The following is a 21,644-nucleotide window of genomic DNA, read 5'->3' as shown; positions in this document are numbered from 1 at the left end:
CCTTTGATACAGAGTCACACTCTTTTCCCCGCCTCATCTTGCAGAGAAAGAAGAAAACTGAGTAGCACGCTTAATGGGAAGGACCTCATATAAAAATCGATGTATTACCTAAAATCCCTCAGTTGTCATCAGAAAAATGGTTCCCCCAAAGACTCGAATTCCTGAAACCTGAGAATATGGTACCTTATATGGCAGAGGGAATTGGAGGATGTGATTCAGTTAAGGACTCTGGGATGGGGGGATTATCCTGATGGGCCCAATGTGTTCATATAGGGTCCTTTCTGGGCTGTGGTCAGAGGGACATGTGGCTTTGGAAGGACCGTCAGAGAGAAGCAACATTGCTGGCTCTGATGGAGGAAGGAAGCCGAGGATTGCCACCGGCCTCTACAAGCTGCAGAGGCAAGGAAACAGACTCTCCTCACAACGTCCACAGAGGAGCGCATGCTGCCATCACCCGGATCATAGTCTGGCCTGCAGAACCAGGACTGGAAGATAATACATATGTGTTGCTTTAAGCCACCCCATTCGTGAAATTTCTTAACAGCAGTAGTAGGAAGCTAATATACCTGCCAAGGAGAGATGGATTAATTTGGTTAATAAACAAAAACTCCTAGAAAAAGAATGACTCATATCCTAATGCAAGCCAGTCTAACCACCATGTTTTCTGAATCTGAGTTCCAGGACATTGTAGAACAAAGGCTTATGCAAAAAGGGCAAGCCAGAAAGGACTTAATGGCTATTACTGGCAGTTAAAGCATTTTTCTGTGTTTGGAAAAGAAAGAATTCAGGCAGGGGGTAAAAGATAGAAGCTCCAAGAGATAGAGAAAAAAAAGTTAAAGTGGATGGGGAAACACACAAAAGACATTTCACATCACCCTAAACCAGCTGAGAACCAATCTCCCTCCCATACTGTGTTTGACAGCTGGGCATCCGTGTACAGGTGGGAGGTCCACGCTCTCAGGCACAATCTTAAACCAGCTCAGCCTGGCTCTCCCATCTAATGCAGAGGAGGGGCCACCTGAGCTTAGAAATGCTCCACAAACCTGAAGCTCATTCATTGCTTAAAGAACCAGCGTCACCAAGAGTACTCGTAGGGAGCACCGGAGAAAGCCCATGACAGCTGGGCAGCAGGGTCCTTACAGGACAGGGAAGTCATGCTTCTAATGTCACAAGAAGGATGGGATTTTTCTCTTCACTTATTCAACATCTGTGTACCAGGTGCAAGGCAATGCTATGTGCTGAACATGGAGTGTTCGTGCCAATACAATAAAGTTACTACTTACATTTTAAGATGTGAGTGAAAGCAGCAAAGGGCTGCAAACTGACAGTCAAGCAGAATAAATTGATTGTTGTTAGAAAAGAAACTATGTTCTGTTAGAAAGCCTTTGTTGTTTTGCTTCACAAGTCCTGTGCTACCACAGTAGGTGCTCCTTTGGGCTGTCAGTAGAAGAACTGGTTCATAAGCAACCACACTGGGGTACACCCAGCATCGTACTGCCAGGCTCTCCATCAGAACGATGGCTCAGCACACGACAGCAGGAAATAACAGAATTATAAAGGAAAAAGGAGGGCATACCTGAGGCTCCGGTTCTCTGTCTGGCATTACCCCAAAATGACTTAAAATTTGTTCTTTCATGCGATCCTGGAGAGACGCGAACCAGGAAACAGACTGTTGATGCACGGAATCGTGGAGAGCGGCAAGTTCTTCGTACTCTGGACCCTCCAACTGATCAGGGAAAAAAGCACGGCCGTATGACCCATTCATGGTAATGCACGTAACACAGTGAGCGACCTCTGCACTGCCACTAAGTGGATTTGTGGCATTTAGCACTTTAATAATTCATCAATTTCACAAAAATGGTACATGCTCAATATAGAAATCTGCATTTTTTTTGCACAGTTGAAATCTATCAATTGTATCTTGATTTTTCTCCCAATACCATAATATAAGCACGTTTCATGTAGTTTTGAATAATTTTCAATGGCTGCATGCAATTTTATATTTGAGATACATGCCAACTTACTTAACTATTCACGTAAGTTATTTAGAATAGCCTAGTTTTTCATTTTTAAAAATAACACAGTAATATAAACACTTATGCAAAAGTTGTTTCGTTTTGTTTTGTTTGTTGACAAGGGAGGGAGGTATGGTTTCCTCAGGATAGTTTCCTAGAGACCTTGTTAGAATTACCAAGTCAAAGGGTGACATTTTAAAAATTGTATTCCATATCACCAAACTACATCCCTAAAGCATGATAGGGCAAGACTATCCTCATTACATGGGCCTGGGCTGATGGACTCCTGCTGGGCCTGGGCTGATGGACTCCTGCTTGTCGTCGGCCACAGCACCTTAGACTGACCAAGCTTGGCGTCTGGTCCCTATGTCACTGTCACGTCTGTCATTAACTTATGCCTCGGTCCTGTTCAGGAACACCTGGCAGAGGAGGAAGAGCATGGAACTGGGAATCACGGGACCAGGGTTTGTTCTGGCTTCATCACCAACTCTCCTGTGTGAACCCAGCCAGTCTCACAGCCTCGTGAGGGCAGAGTTTTCTCATCTGTATAACAGGAATAAACCATGAAGGTCCTTTCCTGTTATAAAATTCCAGTACCTACAAAAACTACGGCGCGCTGAGAAATTATAATGTAATGCATACACCACCCTCAATTTGATTTATACAAATCAAATATTCATATGTGATAGAGGATTTTCTTGTAAAAGCAAGCTAAAATTGTTTCATGTTGCAGCTATTTAAGCCCCCATTTTAAAATAAACACATACACTATGAAAAGCTGTCATCTACAACAACGGTCAATAAACCCTGCCGTCAGGTCTATCCACCCTGCAGAGAGACCCTGAAGATGATCACTTTCAGCCATAGCTTTGAAACCCAGCTTTCTGGTCCAGTCTGGGGGTTGGGCTCCCTGCTCCGCTCCTCTGCACTGGGATGACCAGAAACCGCAGCTGGAGGAGGCAGAGAGGTAGCGTCCTGGGTGTGACTCCATTCACAAATCCTAAGTGTACACCACTGCCCCAAAAATGACTCCTAGTGTGATGTGGGGTGGCTATGTACCCTTACTTCCACATTTCCAAATGTCAACCAAAGAATTTAAAAGAGGAATACGATAATTCCAAGGATGTCCTCCTTTTAAGTATTTTAAAATTTCTTGCTGCAGTATAATTTACAGACCAAAAAGTGCATAGATCTTATTTAGCTCAAAGAGTTTTCTCAAAGCGTATACGCCATTTCTCAACTGTATACACCAGTCTGACCATCACCCAAAACCAGACAGACATTTCACCCACTACCTAGAAAGATTCTTCACCGCCCCCTCCAGTCAATTACAAAGCCGACCCCACAAGCCTTTTCTGACTTCTGTCTTCAGAGTCTAGTTTTGCCTGTTCCTGGAAGTATACAGATGAAGCCACGCAGTATGTGTTCGTCCTGCGTCTGGCATCTCTCACTTAGCATAATGTCTATGAGAGTCATCCATACTGTTTCGTGCACTAGTGGTTCATTTCTTTTTATTGACAGGTAGTATCGCATTGCATGAATGGACCACAATGTGTTTACTGACTCAAGTGTGATCAGCACCTGGGCTGTTCCTGGTTTGGGGCTATAATGGAGTAAGACTGTTATGGACATCCTTGTGTAAGTCTGTTGGAGAATCTCTCAAAACGTTTTGCTAATTTGCCAAATCATAGGTCCTGATATTTCTATGAGACACATGAAAAAATTCTTAAGGGGTAATAAATTCAAGTCTTTTATATTTAGCTTTGGGAGGTATTTTTAAGTTGTAGATTTTGTCACATTCTGAATTAATACCAATCTAGAGAACAGAGACTGACTGCTGTTCCTGAGTCAAACCATGCTCACCACCATGTTTCCAGAAATCACATTTAATGGAAAACCGTCATGCTCATGCCCTCACACATTGTCTATGACCGCTTTTGCACTGCAAGGGCAGAACTGAGTAGTTTTGACAGAGACCATATGGCCTGTGGAGTCTAAAGTACTTATTATCCGGCCCTTTACAGAAAAAGTTTGCCAGCTCCAGGGCTAGAGCATCCAATAGCAAATCACAAGCCTATTTTGCAATGCGCAGGTTTACATGTTGCCTAAGTATAGCAAGGTCTTTTTTTTTTTTTTTTTTTTTTAGATGGAGTCTTGTTTTGTCACCCAGGCTGGAGCACAGTGGTGTCATCTCAGCTCACCACAACCTTTGGCTCCCAGGTTCAAGCAATTCTCCTGCCTCAGTCTCCCAAGTAGCTGGGACTACAGGCGCCCGCCACCATGCATGGCTAATTTTGTATATTTTTAGTAGAGACGGGGTTTCACTGTGTTAGCCAGGATGGTCTCAATCTCCTGACCTCGTGATCTGCCCGCCTCGGCCTCCCAAAGTGCTGGGATTACAGGCATGAGCCACCATGCCTGGCTAGATCATTTTTTTAAAAGGAGATTTCTGTACCAGCTCCCAACTCAGGTAAAAATCCACTGAGAAAATAAATAACTGCCGAAAGCAATGGCTCATGCCTGTGGTCCCAGCACTTTGGGACAACTATGCTTTGGCCGAGGTGGGAGGACTGCTTGAGCCCAGGAGTTTGAGACCAGCTTGGGAAACACAGGGAGACTCCGTTTCAACAAAAAAAAAATTTTAATTAGCCACATATGGTGGTGTGCACCTATGGTCCCAGGTACTTGGGAGGCTAAAGCAGGAGGATCGTTTGAGCCTGGGAGGTCAAGGCTGCAGTGAGCTGAGATCATGCTGCTGCACTCTGGCCTGCACGACAGAACGAGAACTTGACTCTAAAGCAAACAAACAAATTTAAGTGATGAATTAAGGACTTAAGTAATATTGTCAGTACAAGTTTGACAAAGCTTTTCCACAATGCAAGAGGGAAACAAGAGGACAGACCTCTACAAAACACACCAGTACAATAAGCCTTACCTTTTCATCTTCAAGATACTCAATGTCCGCTGTGTTATAGCCATCTCTGTGGCGGTGGCTAAGCACTCGGAACCGACTGATGCCAATCGCGTCTACAACAGAACTTCCATCGGGAAACGTTCTCACGTCCTTAATCTCCAGCATGCATCCATATTCTGAAAGCCTGAAGAGACGGTTGGGAGAAATGACTGTGATTTTTAAAATGCAGGGGGCCTTTATTTTTCCCTGGATGAGAGTTTGCTTTTAAAAGGCATACAAAGCCACACAAAACAGTGTCTCCACATCAGACCAGCAAGGTTACTGTCGCCAAGAGACACGTGCACATGGTCGCTTCTGTTAGATGCTAAATATAGTGGTGATGGTGGCTGCAGGGGAAGGGCTCTGGGTGAGACAGGACTTGTGCCTTGGCAGTTCCAACGGGCTAGTGTTTTGGGAAGGACTCGAGAGATGGGAAGAGATGAAATCTCAAATGTGGCTCCTCAGCCACCTTGGCGGGGCAACATCAGGACTGCCTAGCTGGTGCCATGGACACACTCGGCTTTCCAAAGCGCTCCCCAGCTCTTACCCACACTCTGTAACTATCACCCTTATCCTAGTGATATTCTCATGCTACCACGTGCCAAGTACCGCATGGAACAGTTTACGATACATATGCATTCAAGCCCACACTTAAAATTTGATTCATCAAAAGTCAACAAAGTGAAAAAACAAGCAATAGGAGTTCCACGTGCACTGAGAATACAGAACACTAAAAAGAATGTGAAAAACAACAAGAAAAACCAGATAAACCACAGAACATATGTCTCTTGAACCCATCAGAGAGTGGAGATTGCTCAGGGTAACCAAACAAAGATCCCACAGGGAAAGAGTAGGCAGAGCCCAGGAAGAGACACAAAAGTGTGTAGGAAGAATTGAGCTTTTTTTTTTTTTTTTAACAAATTGCCAATGACCTTGTGTGGGCTGGCATCAGAGTGCAGGTCTGGAGAGCTGCACTCACAAAGGGAGTTTGCATCACACACAGGCTCTTAACCACAGATAAGAGGCTCCTTGGTGAGTCATGCCCTGCAGTGAGGTAGGTGTGGATGAGCTGACGTTTATTTGGAAGCCTCTGCTGGTGCTGGTTGCTGGGGCAGCAAGTCCCCCATCTTCAAAGGCACTCAGCTCCTCCTCCCTCCTACCTTTGCCCACAGGTCTTCACCTCATACCAATTCTGCCAGCTCTGCCCTCCCCAACCAAAGTGCTGTGGAAAGCAGTCCCCAGCCACTGCCTTCATCTCCTTGCCTCCCCTTCACTCCTCCATATCCTACTGCTCCATTAAAATGCCTCCAAAAGTAGTCAGAGATGCCCTCTGAATTGCTCAGATCACTGGACAGGCTCCTGTCTGACCTCCCTAAGGCTCGGCCCTGCAGACTGTTGCTGAGCCAATGCCTCTGCTCTCCTGCACCCTCTCTAACCAGCCCAGCCCTTCGCAGCCCCTACCTCTGCATGTCCCTGCTGCTCCGTACTACCCAGGATGGTGTTCTAGGATATGGCTATTCTCATTCCAAAGCTCTCCCCAGCTCTTTCGCACACTCTGATTGTAACTATCACCCGTAACCCAGTGATATTCTCACGCGACCACGTGCCAAGCACCACACACAGCAGTTTATAATATATACGAATTCAAGCCCACACAACACGGAGACTTAGAGGAATTAACTTCTCTAAGGCCACAGGGAGATTCAGAGCCAAAATGAGAATTCATGGCAGTGTGATTCTAAAGTCCTCATGATGAGCAGCTTTACTACACATCCCTCAAACTAAAGAGCAGCGATGGTTCAAACTGCCACCTGGATGCCTCTTCTTATACATTTAATAAGACTCTCTCTTCCTGGTATCTAACAGGACGATCTCATTCATAGCGTGGTGAACCTGGAGGCGCCCTGAAGATTCCTCTTCAAGGGAGGACTGAATGCCCCCAGCAACCAGCAGAGGCCTCCAAATAAATGTCAGCTCCTCCAAGCCTGCCTGGCTGCGGGGCATGACTCACCAAGGAGCCTCTTATCTGTGGTTAAGAGCCTGTGTGTGATGCAAACTCCCTTTGTGAGCGCAGCTCTCTAGACCTGCACTCTGATGCCAGCCCACACAAGGTCATTGGCAATTTGTTTAAAAAAAAAAAAAAATTAGCTGAATTCTTCCTACAGGCTTTTATGTCTCTTCCTGGGCTCTGCCTACTCTCTCCCTGTGGGATCTTGTTTGGTTACCCTGAGCAACCTCCACTCTCTGATGGCTTCAAGGAGTATATGTTTTGTGGTTTATCTGTTTTTTATTCTTTTTCTTGTTGTTTGAATGGGAATAACATTCTTTTCAGTGTTCTATATTCTCAGTGCACGTGGAACTCTTATAGCTTATTTTTTCACTTGGCTGACTTTAGATGAATCAAATTTTAATATATTCTAAATTTACTAATCTCTCCCTCTTTTATGTATTCTCAGCACCTTGTATAAAAAATCTTTCCCCATTCCTAATTATAAAGGCGGTCCCCAATATTTCCTCTTAAATGTTTTCATATTTTGTTTTTCACATTTCACATTAGGAATACAAACGTGTTATTTTTTATTTATGGCATAAGGTAAAGTTTTCTTCTCCCCTCTCATTTGGACTACCCACTAATTTTCTGGGCACCCTTTATTGAGTAGTTTGTCTTTTCTCATACAATTGTCTATAAATTTGGCATCCATATATGAGTGGACCTGTTTCGGATCTCTCCCTTATCGTTTCATTGGTCTACTTACTAAGGCTTGTAAACTTGATATTATAGGAATGTTCTCCTGTTTGTTCAGCCGGATCTGGGCTTGGCTTTTGCTCTTCCACACGGATTCTAAAATCAGCTTGAGCAAGTCCATGAAGAAGCCTCCTGGAGATGTTGACAGAAATTACTCTAGATTTGGGGAACTGGGTAGATGTGGAATCTACGACATCGAGTCTGTGCACCAACAGACACGGCATTTCTCTCCATTGATTCAGAACTTCTTGAATATCGTTCAAGTTTCAGAATTTTCTCCATAAAGGTCCTATACATATTTTAAAAAGCTCTGTCCCTAGGTATTTATGGTAGAAAATTCTGAGTGGCCCTAAAAATGCAGACTCCTCTTCTTCCTGGGCATGTGGGTGGACTGTATTTGCCAGGCTCCTTTGCAGCAGGTGTGAAGAGGAGGGAGCCCCCTTTCTCCAGAGTCCTTTAAGGGCACGTGCGCCTCCTCCACAGCTAGCACTTGGATGCAGTGACCTCATCATGACCACATAGGGCTGACAAGGCCCTAAGGCATGGGAGGGTCCTGAGTCCCCAAATCAGTCTACAGAGGGGAACAACCTGCTGGCTTGCAACACCCTCTCTGGACAAAGACGTGAAACGAGGGGAGGGGAAAACCAAACACAGTGTGTTTTTGTGAGACTGAAAATGATTTGGCTGTAGAGATAGAGAAAAAGCTTTGTGCAGGATATAGAAATTCTTCTTTTTTAAATTTTTTTGTAGACATAGGGTCTCCCTATGCTGCCTAAGCTGGTCTCCAACTCCTGTACTCAAGCGATTCTCCCACCTCAGCCTCCCAAAGTGCCGGGATTACAAGCGTGAGCCACTAAGCCCAGCCGCAATTTTTCTAGACCTCAAAAGTTGGACTAGATCTGTTTATATATAAACGAGGATAAAGACCATTGCAGACAGAGGGAAGTACCGAGGTGTGGAAGCATGAGCTGTCACAAGAGAAGGGCAAAGTAGCATGGCACTGGACTAGCTTGAAAGGAAGAGGTGGGCAGTGAGGCTAGAAAGGGATGGGACCGCATTGTGGGCAGCCTTGAACTTGGACTTTGCTATGTAATGGGAGCCACTGGAGGTTTTCAAGCATCAGCCTAGATCATTCTGCAAGAAAAACGTCCAACGTTGCCCGCCCTTCATTAGGACCCTTTGAATGCTGACAGTTCTTACCCTCCGTGTTCAGCGGATAAACACATGCCAAACCGCTTGGTGCCAGTTTCCATGCATCTTCTTATCATAAGCCGATAGCGGGGCTCAAAGACGTGGAGTGGACATGGGACCGTGGGGAAGGCCATGGCACACACAAAGATGGGGACGTCTCTGGTCAGACTGCAGAAGTAAGGGGACATGTTATCTCAGATACATGAGCTGTTAGATCAGAGGGTAGTACTGGCCACCAAAACAGCAAAAGCCAGCCAACCTCAATTCTCCCCTCTACAAAACAAAACCCTCAGGTTAAGAGGGACAAGAAAGTCAAGGACCACAGCATGTGAAAATTCTCTGCTCACCCAGGTTTCCTGACAAATCTGTCTTATTTAACTTGAGAAAGGAGAAGATGCTGAATTATATTACTTTGCTTGGAAAAGTTACACCTTTTAAGCACTCTAAAAAAATTCTAATAAAAGCAAAAACTACATAGTACTCAAAGGCAATGAGTTTTAAATAGAAGAGTGGAAGAGTGATAAGATCACTACTAAAATACAAAACTTTTGCCATTTTAAAAGATGAAAACTGTCAAGTCTGTTGTGATTCGCAATCCTGGGTATTAGTTCTCATTCTCTCTACTTTTTAAAACTGTGCTTCACTTTACTCCATTTTGCAGATATTACATTAAAACAATTTTTGAGGTAAAATATATAATTTACTATTCTTAAGTGTACAGTTCATCAGTAACAAATACATTTATATTATTTGCCTTTTATTTATTTTTAAATAATTTTTTAAATACAGAAATGGGGTCTTGCTATGTTGGCCAGGTTGGTCTTGAACTCCTAAGCTCAGGCAATCCTCCTGCCTTGGCCTCCCAAAATGCTAGGATTATAGGCATGAGCCACCGTGCCCAGCCTTCTTTGCTTTTTAAATCCTGAAAAATTCAGTATCACTTATTTACATACAAAAAAACTATATAATTTTGTTAAAACACTGTAAAAATACCCTATTAAAAAAGAAAAAAATTCTTATAACTTCTTGCAATTATGTTTCCAAAAATACTTTACAACTAACATTTGTTTCCATTTACACGCCAAGAGAATTCTCTGCCATGAAAAGAAAATCTGAGGTGAAGTTGAAGTTGACAAAGTTCAATCTCAACTTAAGACCAAGGACACATAACAGGAGCACTTACTTTGACAGTTCTGACATTTCTTCATCATAAATTCTCTTCCTATCAGACAATTCATCCGGCAAATATCGAAATATTAATTCTTCGGCCAGGACAGTTATGTTAAAGTTCCTGCTTGCCAATAACTTCAACAAAAACAAACAAACAAAAATAGTCAAATGATAGTGTATGGTAATTGACTGTAAAGGATGAAGCTTCCGTGAGTCAAAAGGCGAACAAAGAGGTGGCGGGAAGGATCTCTGAGCAGGTAAGAAGGAACAGAGATGGAGAGGGAGGCAGGCCAGCCTGTGCCAGGAGCCCGGACAGCCCCTCCACTGTGAGAAAAGGCCAGGAGGAGGTGTTCACCTGGGCAAAGGATGAGGCAACTCAATCTTGACAGCATCTACATTTTCAACCAAGTGCCCTGATGTTGGTGAGAGGGGAGGGAGTAGGGCATGTTGGGAGTGGAGAGACTTTTGCAATGATCAGCTTGGAGAGTGAAGAACTGGAACTACTAGAGAAAGAATGTAAGAATGATTACTCATGTTTTGAGTCTAAGACTTAAAATTGTTCATTGAAACTGACACCAATCTTCTCAATGTTGTTTTTTTTTTTTTTTCTAGCTTTGTTGTGTTACTCAGGATGCATGCAAAAGGCCAAGGTTGACTTTTTTTGGATTGAGAGAGAGTGAGGGACCATAGATTAAAGCTGGATGTGAGGGAAGGTGGAAGGAGACTGAACCAGAAAGTGCTGGGATTGGTGGGTAGAAGGGCCACAATGTGGCTGAACTACTACTCTGTGTGTGCGTGTATGTGTGTGTGCATGTGTGCACACAGAGTAGTAGTTCAGTGCGTTGCACTGTTTTATTGCAGGCATGTATACTAGCATATAGTAGCTCTTTTCACTGACATTCTGATACACATCAGGACCATTGCAGGTGCTTCATCGGTCCTGAAAACAGTATAATACTATAGTTGTTCTCTCTACTGTGCTCATAAAGCTGTGATTCAGAAAGGGTCAGGGGTCAGTGCCAAGCCACCATGGTATACAAGGACCCCAGACCTGGTGAGCTTCGGGGCTCCGTTCTTTCTTTGGTGGCCTGCTGTATTTCTGGGCTTGGGATGGCTCCACGTATTTCCAACACACCATGGCTGGGTTAGTCCTTTGCATACTACCAGGTTTCCCTGTAGCTGGTGTGAAATAAGCTAAATGTATTGCTGTGATTGAGGACCAGGAGTTCATACTTTGGAAACGCCTACATTCGAGAACCACCATAACAGGGTAACTGGTAGAGAAACACGCTATCACCTCATTCACAAAACTGCTTTATAATTGTCATTATTATATGACATAGGTATTTAATAAATGGTTTATGATGTCCTTTTATTGAAGAGTAATATAATAAAATGTGTTCTACTTGGCATGATGCTAACCAACGGTTCTGTAGATTCTATATAATTGATGATTCAGGTCCCTGGTAGTGCGTGCAAAGTTGTCTATGCACATGATGTGACTTCTGCATTGAAGAAAAACAAAACTATAATTTTGGATTTTATTTCATTTTATAGTATTCTAATTTCTAATTTCTGGAACATTAGTAATCCATTTATAGTTTACATGTAATCATTCATTCATTCCTTCAGTAAACAAAGACTTCTAGAGTCTCTGGTGAATGTGCTGGTCCCTGGAAATACAGGGAAAAGAGGTCACAGGAAGCCTCAGTACTTAAGCAGCTTCTATTCTAGTGCCAACCTCCAGCTATCACTTCTTCACTTGGCCCCCTACAAGGCAGTATTGAAACGGAAGTGAGTAAGGTCTGTGTTGTAAACAGGGCTCACACATACATGCATTTTATTCTTGTAAGAACAGATGACCTGTTCTGGCCCAGGCAGGCACCAGAACAAGAGGCAATGGGTCCGATGCATCTACTAGCAAGAAGAGACAGCAAATGCCTGGAGGAAAACTGCACAGGGGCCACCAAGGAAACAGCTCTGCAGACTCAGAACACAGCCACCATTGTGACACACAGTGCACAGCACAATAATTGATGTTTATGAGAACTCTGAAGACTTTAAAAAGATTCAGTATGCATGCAATTTAATAAAGCAAGTATGTATATATAATGTTTTAGAAAATGGTTTCAATTGTAACTAGTTACTTGAAAAATGTTTTGGCAGTAAATTTTCAAGGTTATAATTATTTAAAATGTCACTGAAGTATAATATCTCCTCTTATCACATCAGATTTAAAAAATAAATTTTACTGTACATTTGTAAAAAGAAAAAAAACTTTATCCTACTTAAAATGCATTCAATAAATTTAATCTCTGGAAAGTAATTAAGGCAAATATTATCAGTCTCATTTAATGAATGCAAAACAAAGGAAGACACTCCCCACCGCCTTAAGATGTTATATGACTTGCTCCACAGAAAGTTAATGGTGCTAATGGGACCACAGCCCAATACAGCCGACATGGATTCACTATTTCAGAAATTGATCAGAAGGTCTTCAGCTTTTTAATATTCTTCATTGTATTTACCATACCTAAAGTAAATGGATTTAATCGTTTACATTGGGGCTAAATATCATTAAATAGCTTCCCCATGGAACCCAAATTTTACTGGTTTTGATTTCAGACCAAAGACAATAATAACTGACAACTGGTAAAAGCCCTAAAGGGACTCACCAGTGGTCAGAAATGATCAAGTCTTCAATCCTACAAAAAACTCTCAAGATGAAAAAGAGAATTCCTGGAGCACATTAAGTGCACCATGACAATGTCTCAACCATTTACAATGAATGTAATGTAAGGGCTCATAATGTTAGCTATTTTCAATCTACCTCAACTAAAATTTCTACCTAAAAATTTCCTTAACATTTAGCAATTTCTGCATGTAAACCTTCCTTGTGTATTTCTTGATCAATCAGAGAGATGAGAAAAGACCTATCTTTGATTGGAGAAATCTCACTTTCTTTAACAACTGGGCGGGGGAAGCAATGCAAGACAGGGAATACGCATCCACCAAGGGATGAGAGGAGGAGCTGTCCCATCATTTCCCAAAACCCACTTACTTCCGAAAGTTTGTCTTTGCACAAAGGACAGTGTGGGGCATGGTCAAGGCAGCGCTCAAGGCATTTTAGGCAAAATGTGTGTCCACAGGGCGTAGTGACAGGTTCAAAGAGCAACCTGGAAGAAAATATCTGTTTTCAGCCAGAAATGTCCAGGACAGACTTTCAAATCATGGATTGGTTTTCGAAGGATTCCTTATGCAATCCCCTTACTGTTCTAGAAAACACTTGCATGCACTTCCATTTTATATCCTCTCAAATCTTTAGAAAATAAATGAACTATTACTGAGCTCCCCATAGTTTCCCTGATAATAAAAAGCCCATTACACTTTGGTATACATTTCAGAAAGGCTGAAGTTTTAAAACAGTTGCATGGATTCTGTACCATCCTACCTCATGCAGAGGGCACACTCAAAGTCAGTTACATCAAGCGACAGCCCCTGACTTTCTTCTGCCTCAGAGTTTGGGCTCCTTTGAGGTGAGAGATCTGAATGTGAAAAAATTTAAAACGCTGTAATTAACACCTAAGCACCTGAACAACACTATGCAAGAAATGTACTTCCTCCGGACCAAACGTGTTGTATCAATGTAACAAATCACACTGGGCAGAAATAGTTCCTGTCCAGTTAATAGCATACAGCAATAATTTATCTGGATGGTAAGCATGCATAAAATTTAAAATTATAGCTAAATTTTCTCTGCTATTTTTGACTATGAAGTCTTTGCGGTATAAAACATCTAAAATGCTCTATAATCTTAGAGCTGATATAATCATTTCATTACTAATATTAAATGGTGTAAAAATGTTTTAACTATATTGAATACTAGCTAGCATTCTATCACTTTGGAGTCACAGAACTGCCTGATGAAAATAGTTCACTGACCTTTCTTGGGAATTTTTCCAGGGGCGTTCAGGTCAGGTGCATCCTCCACGTCATCTGGAAACTGTCTCTTTAAGCCAGCGCTGGGTGCTGTTGGAAGGATGCTTTCTAACGCCTTTTTATCCTCTTGAAAGTGTAGACCCAGTATAAAATACAAAACTGAAGAATTGGTATTTCCAAGCATATCAGATTTCTCAGATGAATTCTGGTTAAGTAGGAAAAAAAGGAATCCTGATTATTAAAGAAATCATAGCATAAGATAAAAAGAATGCAGTAGCCTGTACTAGAAATCTTTGAAAAAAAAAAGGGCTTATTTATTCTCTTCCTTCATAATTGGTTTCATCTGTTAATTTCTAAGATGAGCTTCACTCTTTTCAAAGTAAAATACAGGATAATTTCTTCCCGAGCTGGGAAAGTGAAAAGTTATCTTCATATGCAATCTGTCTGTCTGTCTGTCTGTCTATTTACACACACACACACACACGTACACACACACACGTACACACATAAAATCATATGTCATATTCAAATCATCCCTTTGCTTTATTTTCTCCAAGCCAAAATAACTTCAAGTCTCTTGCCATTTTACGTGATTTGGTGGTGTTCCAAAGCTTCTTTCAATCTTTAATCGTTTTCATTACTTCCACAGACTTCATGTAAAAGTTCCAACTCCCAGGTTAAGGAGCTACAACTGGTCTTGAGAAATATGTCTAACTAATGTAATGCCATAATGTGTGAATAATCTGTAATTATTTAAAAGGAAGCAATTACATAAAGCTTAATCAAGAGAATCGTGACAAACACACACATGTCATACCTCCGAGCTCCCTGCATCACCTTCTTCCAGCAGAGCCTGGGCATTCATGTGGCTGTGACCCTGAGCCTTTAATCTGCTTTGGATGGAAGATGTTAAATTTTCATGCACATTTTCTGTAGCTGAAAACAGCACTTCACACATTACCTATAAAATTGCCAAGAAAAGAAAAAATATATATTTTAAAACACTTTTGTGAAAATATAGTATGTCTTATAGATTGAGAGGAAACTAAGAGGCCAAATAAGCCTAAAACATGAAAAGAATAATTTTAACTGCCAACCTTTTAAAATCCAAACATTTTTGAAACCAGAGTCAATGTATTAAGTTATTTTAGCTTCCAATTCCTTTCCGTCTTACACTTTCCAATGATGAAATAAAAGCATTGCCACTTCCTTCTACCTGGTCCTTACACACTACATAAAATCTCCCCTAAAAGCCAGATAGATAAGAGAGAAAGGGAGTGTAAAGGTTGTTGGGGGCCTTGAATTAAATCTAAGCTGTGATCATCTACAGGGCTGAGGTCACTATACATAACTGCTTTATTTTTGAGAACCAGAAGAGCCACCTTGTAAAGAAGTTTAAAGGAAGAGAGAGGGAAAGGCCATAATTGTGGTTCAAGAACCAGGGAGTGGCATTGGTGGGGGCAGGGGAAGGGTGGACAGCAATGGCCAGTTAGGCATTGTAGCTGATACCCAATTCTAGCAGACACTCAAATGGTCCTGTGGTCCTCATGGTCTCAGCTGCATCCAAGGTTTGAGGAAAGCAGAAAGGAGCGACTGAAACCTAAATGAAGACTCCTTCCACTCTTCACTGTTCCTCGTGGTTCAAGGTGGATACTAGAATCCATGGCCCTGTAGCAATGCACACCACCACTCTCAGCAGTGTCATCAATGTCCTCAGCCCCAGCTCTGAGTAGCCTCAGCAGAGCTGCTGGAGATGGAGTCACATTTCATGTGAACAGGCTAACATTGTTTTCGGTACCTTCTGTGATACAAGGTATCTATCAGCCATAGAATGCCCAGGGGAAAACACCATGTCTGAAAAAGCTCCAGGTAGACAACAACCCACAAGACCTAAACCCTGGTCCAGGAACCTTGGTGAATGTACTTCATCTCTTTGACCTTGGGCTGACTTTCTCAGAAAAGTGTTATGAGAATCAGTTGAGGTATGTTTTAAGATTCTTAGGAAGTTCCCATATAGGACAAAGCAGGCAGGGATAGCTGAACAGCAGGCTGAAGATGCAATATTATTTAGATAAGTTGAAATGATGGCCAAAAAACCAATGAGTGACACTGGTCAATTGAACAACTGTCAGGACAACTGAACAGGACTAACACCATTCAACTGCACAAGAGAAGATAAAAAAACAACATCGCTATAAAGTCCCTATTTTAAAAAAAGATGAGTTAGGTACTTAAAAATAAACATGCCCCTAACGTGAACACAAGTGAAAGTAAAATTTCACCAACCGTGGCTGTCAAATGTAGATGCTAAAATACAGGGTACATTAGAATGCACCCAGAAGAGGAAATCTTAGAAACGCCACTCTGTGAGAAAAGAATATTTGGCCCACAAGGTGACATTAAGGCAAAGATAATAGCTGTTCTCAAACATCTTATGTGGTTTGAATTGTACAAGGAAGAACTGATTCATTTTCTGTTGCTCCAGAAAATAGAACTAGACAGGTAAGTAAAAATTATAGAGTAAATACATGGTAGAAGTTGACAATAAACAGCGTTATAACAGGGAAGCACAAACATAAAAATATAAAAACTCCTGGTCATTGGAAGTGCTAAGTAAATATCAGGTAACCATGGTATAAGCTTTTTAACAGGATAGATTTCCACATTCAGTGTGACTGGATGATGCGTAAATGAGCAGATATTTCTGCACTATGCTGGTGAAGCTTTGCTGAAAATCACAGGTCACCCTATAGAGCCGAATTGATACATTTTACATATATCATAATGTCTTTTATAAAGCTTCTACACAAACTATAATAACCTTGCCTTGTCTCACATGTGTCTTTAGGTCAACAGAATCGAGGCATGTTTACGCTGTCTCATGAAACACTCTGCTTTACCCAGGGACAAAATATAATGTTTCCCTAGAAGTTATCCAATGCATGAACCTTATAATTATTGCCGTGGGCTTTTTATCACATCATCAGGCACATTCAGAATTATATTTCTTGTTTATTTCACAGGCGAGGGTTACTCAGCAGGGACATGAAGGCTATAAATAAGACCTGAAGGAGAAAGTCCCTTAACAGAACTCTTACCTTCTGTGCTTCTTTCTTCATAGAGTTACACTCAGGATTTAGAGCAAGGCAGTAGAGAAACTCCTTTAACACTTCCTTACTTCTTCCCAATCCAGAAAGAGCCTGAGCTTTTACTTGATGTCCCTAGATTCACCGAAGACAAAGCATACATTTTTAAAACCCAGCATGATTACATACTTGAATACAAACTTCCCTGAACAAATTTATTAAAACAATTTGCTTTAATTTCACATTACATAGAATAAACAAAACCCACCAAGGATGACTCAATCGCTACTCTCTCTCTCCACCCTGGAAACTTAGCAAACTTCAATAGCTCATAAATACAATCTACAGTCAGAACACAGGAACTACCATACCTGAAACGTACTGCACAAAGGAGTTCTAAGGGACGTGCTAAGAGAAAACTGGCTATCCACTTTAAATTCATTCAGCAATTACAGGTCACTACCATCTTCCTGCCTTCCAGGAGTTTACAGTCTCACAGGCTAAGACAGACATGACTAAAAACAATTACAATACAAATCATAATATACTAAGTGCCACAATAAAAGTAAACAAAATACAATACGGATCAGTAATTTCCCACGGCATTTTCTTTTCATCTTATGAATACAGTATTTTCTCAAATCTGTAAAAATACTATTTTTGTTTCTTTTTTTACTGTTTTATATATAGTTGAAAGACTTTCTCTTAGCACTTGGAGTATGTTGTTCCAATGTCAACCAGCTTCCAGTTTCAGATGAGATGACAACCATAAATATTATCTCCCTGTATGTCATTTTTCTCATTCTCATTTCATGTCATTTTTCTTATTGCTTCCAAGACTTTCCTTTTATCTTTGGCTTACAGCCTAGCCATTTGATTATGATTTGAGTTTATCATTGCTTATAACTTGAATTAACCTTCTTGGGTCTAAAATTAATGTTTCCCACTAAATTTGGAAACTTTTTACCCATTATTTCTTCTTTTTGTTTTTGCCAAACATTTTCTGTCTTCTTCTGGGATTCCAATTGCACATATATTGTACCACTTCATATTGTCCCACAAGTTTCCAAGATTCTTTTCATTTTTCTTTAACCTTTATTCTTTCTGTTCTTTGCATTGAATAAGGTTTCTATAGATCTATCTTCAATTTTACTGATTATTTTGCCATGTATAATGTGTTATTAAGCCTACCTAGAAATTTTAAATTTCAGCATTGATAATTTTTATTTCTAGAATTTCTTTTTCTTTTTTCTTTTTTAGAGACAGGGTCTCACTCTGTTGCCCAGGCTAGAATGCAATGGCATGATCACATCTCACTGTGACCTTTAACTCCTGGGTTCAAACAATCTGCCTCAGCCTCCTGAGTAGCTCAGACTACAGGCATATGCCACCCTGCTTGGCTAATTTTTTAATTTTTTGTAGAGATGGGGGTCTTGCGACGTTTCCCAGGCTGGTCTTGAACTCCTGGCCTCAAGCGATCCTCCTGCTTCAGCCTCCCAAAGCATTGGGCATAGATGCATGAACCATGACACCCAGCCAGAATTTCCATTTTTTACAGTTTCCATCTCTCTGTTGAGATTGCTCTTGAGTCAAAGGTACCATATTTTCCTTCAATTCTTTGCAGTTTAACTCCTTGAACTTATTCATAATAGCTCCTTCAAAGACTCTTTGTGGAAAATATAATATCTGGGCCCTCTCAGAGACAATTTTAATTGACTGTTCTTTTTTTGTGTGTGTGTGAGAGTCTTGTTCTCTCATCCAGGCTGGAGTGCAGTGGTACAATCTCGGCTCATTGCAACCCCCACCTCTCAGGTTCAAGGGATTCTCCTGCCTCAGCCTCCTGAGTAGCTGGTACTACAAGTGCATGCCACCATGCATGGCTAATTTTTTTTATTTTTTTAAATTTTTTTTAGTAAAGATGGGGTTTTACCATATTGGCCAGGCTAGTCTCTAACTCCTGACCTTGTGATCTGCCCACCTTAGCCTCCCAACGTACTGGGATTATAGGCGTGAGCCACCACACCCAACCTCCACAGCTCCTTTTTAAGCCTTGTGGTTCTCCCTGATGCGTATGAAATTTGGAATAAGCCAAGATTTGGCCAGAGTTGGGAATCATCCACTCTGGGATTTCTCTGCTTTTAGGGATTTCCCCCTAATTTTCAGCTGTTCTGTTAGAACTCTGAACTCCTGGTCCTTTTAGATGGTGATGCTGAGTGCTTGTCCCAGTACTGTTTTTTTGCAGCTGTAGCTGTGGAGATAGAGAGAACTCAGGGACCAAAAAAACAAAACCAAAAACAAACCAACAAAAAACCCACACACAATTCTCATCCCTTTCATGTGCAGGTTTTTTAGAAACTCTCCTCCAGCTTCTGTTTTTGGAGGCTTTATAGTGTCTTTATTTTTTTCATCCAGTTTTTATAACTGTTTTCCCCTCTGGATGCACATGACTATTTCACTCCTTCACTGTTACCAGGAGTAAACCACTACCCCGTTACTGTCATTTTTATCATTTCTGTACTAAAATTTCTCCAGAACACTGGTAGCCACTAACAGGTAAATGTGAAGGTCTATTTTCAGGTCCCATCTTACTGCACTTGTCTCTCCACTGTTTTAAATACCATGACTCTTCTGATGGTGCCTAGGTTCCAGCTCCAGCACCAGCATGTCTCCTCATGTTTGCTAACTGTCTATTCACCACGTCGCTTACCTTGCAGCTCTCTGGAAGAGCAGCCATTTCGAAAGACATGAGTATTTTACACAACAAATCAGCAGTTTCCTCCCTGAGCTCCCTGAAGTCTCAAATACACTTCAGACAATCAGGATTCATCTATGGGACTTTACATTGACAATAAATGTGAAGTTTGACTCATGTTCTTATTCTCCTTTCACAAAAGCAGAATCACAAAACATTCCGCTTTGGTGGAGCCTGAATCTTACATCATTTGAAAAGTTGTTTAAGGAAAAGTACAAAATTGTTGTTATTATTATTCTTTGAGATGGAGAATAATACTCTCTCGCCCAGGCTGGAGTGAAGTGGCGCCATCTCGGCTCACTTCAACCTCCACCTCGCAGGTTCAAGTGATTCTCCTGCCTCAGCCTCCAGAGTAGCTGGGATTGCAGGTGTGCACCATCATGCCTGGCTAATTTTTTCCTGGCTATTTCGTTTGTGTGTGTGTGTGTGTGTGTGTATTTTTAGTAGAGGCGGGGTGTCACCATGTTGGCCAGGCTGGTCTTGAACTCCTGACCTCAAGTGATCCTTCCGCCTCAGTCTCCCAAAGTGCTGGGATTACAGGTGTGAGCCACTGCACTGGTCAGGAAAAGTACAAAAGTAAGAATATAAAGTTGCTAGGGCCCCTTTCAGGCCTTATGAAAGTCCCCAACTTTCATATTTCAGTAGTGTCTAAATTTGCTTCGATTATCAAAAGTTCTGAGAAAATAATACTGTCTTCTATGCACAAAGAACTTCACGTAAAGTTTCAAGTGTTTCATACATGTGCTCAGAATCTCAATCAAGATTTGCAGTTTTGATACCACAGTGTGTCAATAAATATTTAGTAACTGAATAAATTAACTGGCTTTTAAGTAATTTTAAGTCTTACAGGTTTGCTGTGTGGGTAAGATGAAACTGATCATGTGCCTGTATCTATTTCTGCAAACGGGCAAATATTTTGCTGGCAATGGCTTATCTCCAGTTGCTCCACAAGCTTTGAATCATTAGCCATGATGAATATTAGCTGTGACCGGTTGCTTGAAAGGGCAGTTTTGCTTGAATAAGACACACTGCTGTAACCCAACTCCCCCGAGGGTTAGACGTGCTTCTCGAAGTGCTTGGTTCTAAGCCAGCTTCCATCTCAGCTTGATCGCACTCAGCCACCTTAGTCCTCTCCTCAGTGAACTTACTGCCCATCCCCTTGCCTTACCTTCCAGTAGCACTTCTTCCCCAGTCCTTACTTACAATAATAAACTTAGAATATATCTTTTACTATCTTCAACTTACTTATTAAACTATGTTTTGGCTGAAGCTTCTCTTCACTGGGCATCTGTCAAGAACTGAGGTCCACAGGTATGCAACAGACCCTGCAGATATGGCCATCATCTCATACCACCTCATACACTAAATATTCATGTGCTGCCTCCCTTGAAAAGTTACAATTAGCCACGTCCCTCTGTAGGAATTAAGTCTATCTTTCGTCAGAGACACACTGTCAAGTTTTTAGCTCAAAGAATAATGCTATGGAGAGGAATCTAGCGTCAGAGGGCAATGCAGGGCTGCTGTCAGTCAGAAATAATAGTTATAATTCATAAGAACTAAGGCTTGATCATTACTGATAGAAATCAACTCAGAAGAAGAGTGGCAGGGGAGAGGAACTGGGGAGATGTCGGTCAAAAGATACAGAATTTCAGTCAAACAGGAGAAATAAGTTCAAGAGATCTATTACAATACCATATGTTGACTATGGTCAATAACAATGTATTGCATTCTTGAAAACTGCTAAGAGAATAGATTTTAAGTGTTCTCACCACAAAAATGGTATGTGAGGTAA

At 41.4% G+C, this 21,644-nt stretch overlaps 1 protein-coding gene across 1 annotated transcript in view; it reads right to left on the bottom strand.

Moving 5' to 3' along the window:
• LONRF2 (LON peptidase N-terminal domain and ring finger 2) overlaps nt 1–21,644 on the bottom strand; it is a 39,574-nt gene that overhangs the window by 3,452 nt on the left and 14,478 nt on the right. Inside the window, exons 3-11 of the mRNA XM_023211384.3 lie at nt 17,113–17,235; nt 14,832–14,975; nt 14,018–14,219; nt 13,527–13,620; nt 13,137–13,251; nt 10,089–10,210; nt 8,915–9,073; nt 4,951–5,113; nt 1,577–1,726 (exon numbers count right to left, since the gene is read on the bottom strand). Of these exons, the coding sequence (XP_023067152.1) occupies nt 1,577–1,726; nt 4,951–5,113; nt 8,915–9,073; nt 10,089–10,210; nt 13,137–13,251; nt 13,527–13,620; nt 14,018–14,219; nt 14,832–14,975; nt 17,113–17,235 (1,272 nt within the window). The remainder of the gene's footprint in view (nt 1–1,576; nt 1,727–4,950; nt 5,114–8,914; nt 9,074–10,088; nt 10,211–13,136; nt 13,252–13,526; nt 13,621–14,017; nt 14,220–14,831; nt 14,976–17,112; nt 17,236–21,644) is intronic.

Source organism: Piliocolobus tephrosceles, chromosome 15, assembly GCF_002776525.5.
Source record: "Piliocolobus tephrosceles isolate RC106 chromosome 15, ASM277652v3, whole genome shotgun sequence".
NCBI lineage: Eukaryota > Metazoa > Chordata > Mammalia > Primates > Cercopithecidae > Piliocolobus > Piliocolobus tephrosceles.
Note: the sequence above shows the minus strand (reverse complement) of the source record. Positions and strands in the feature narration are given on the sequence as shown.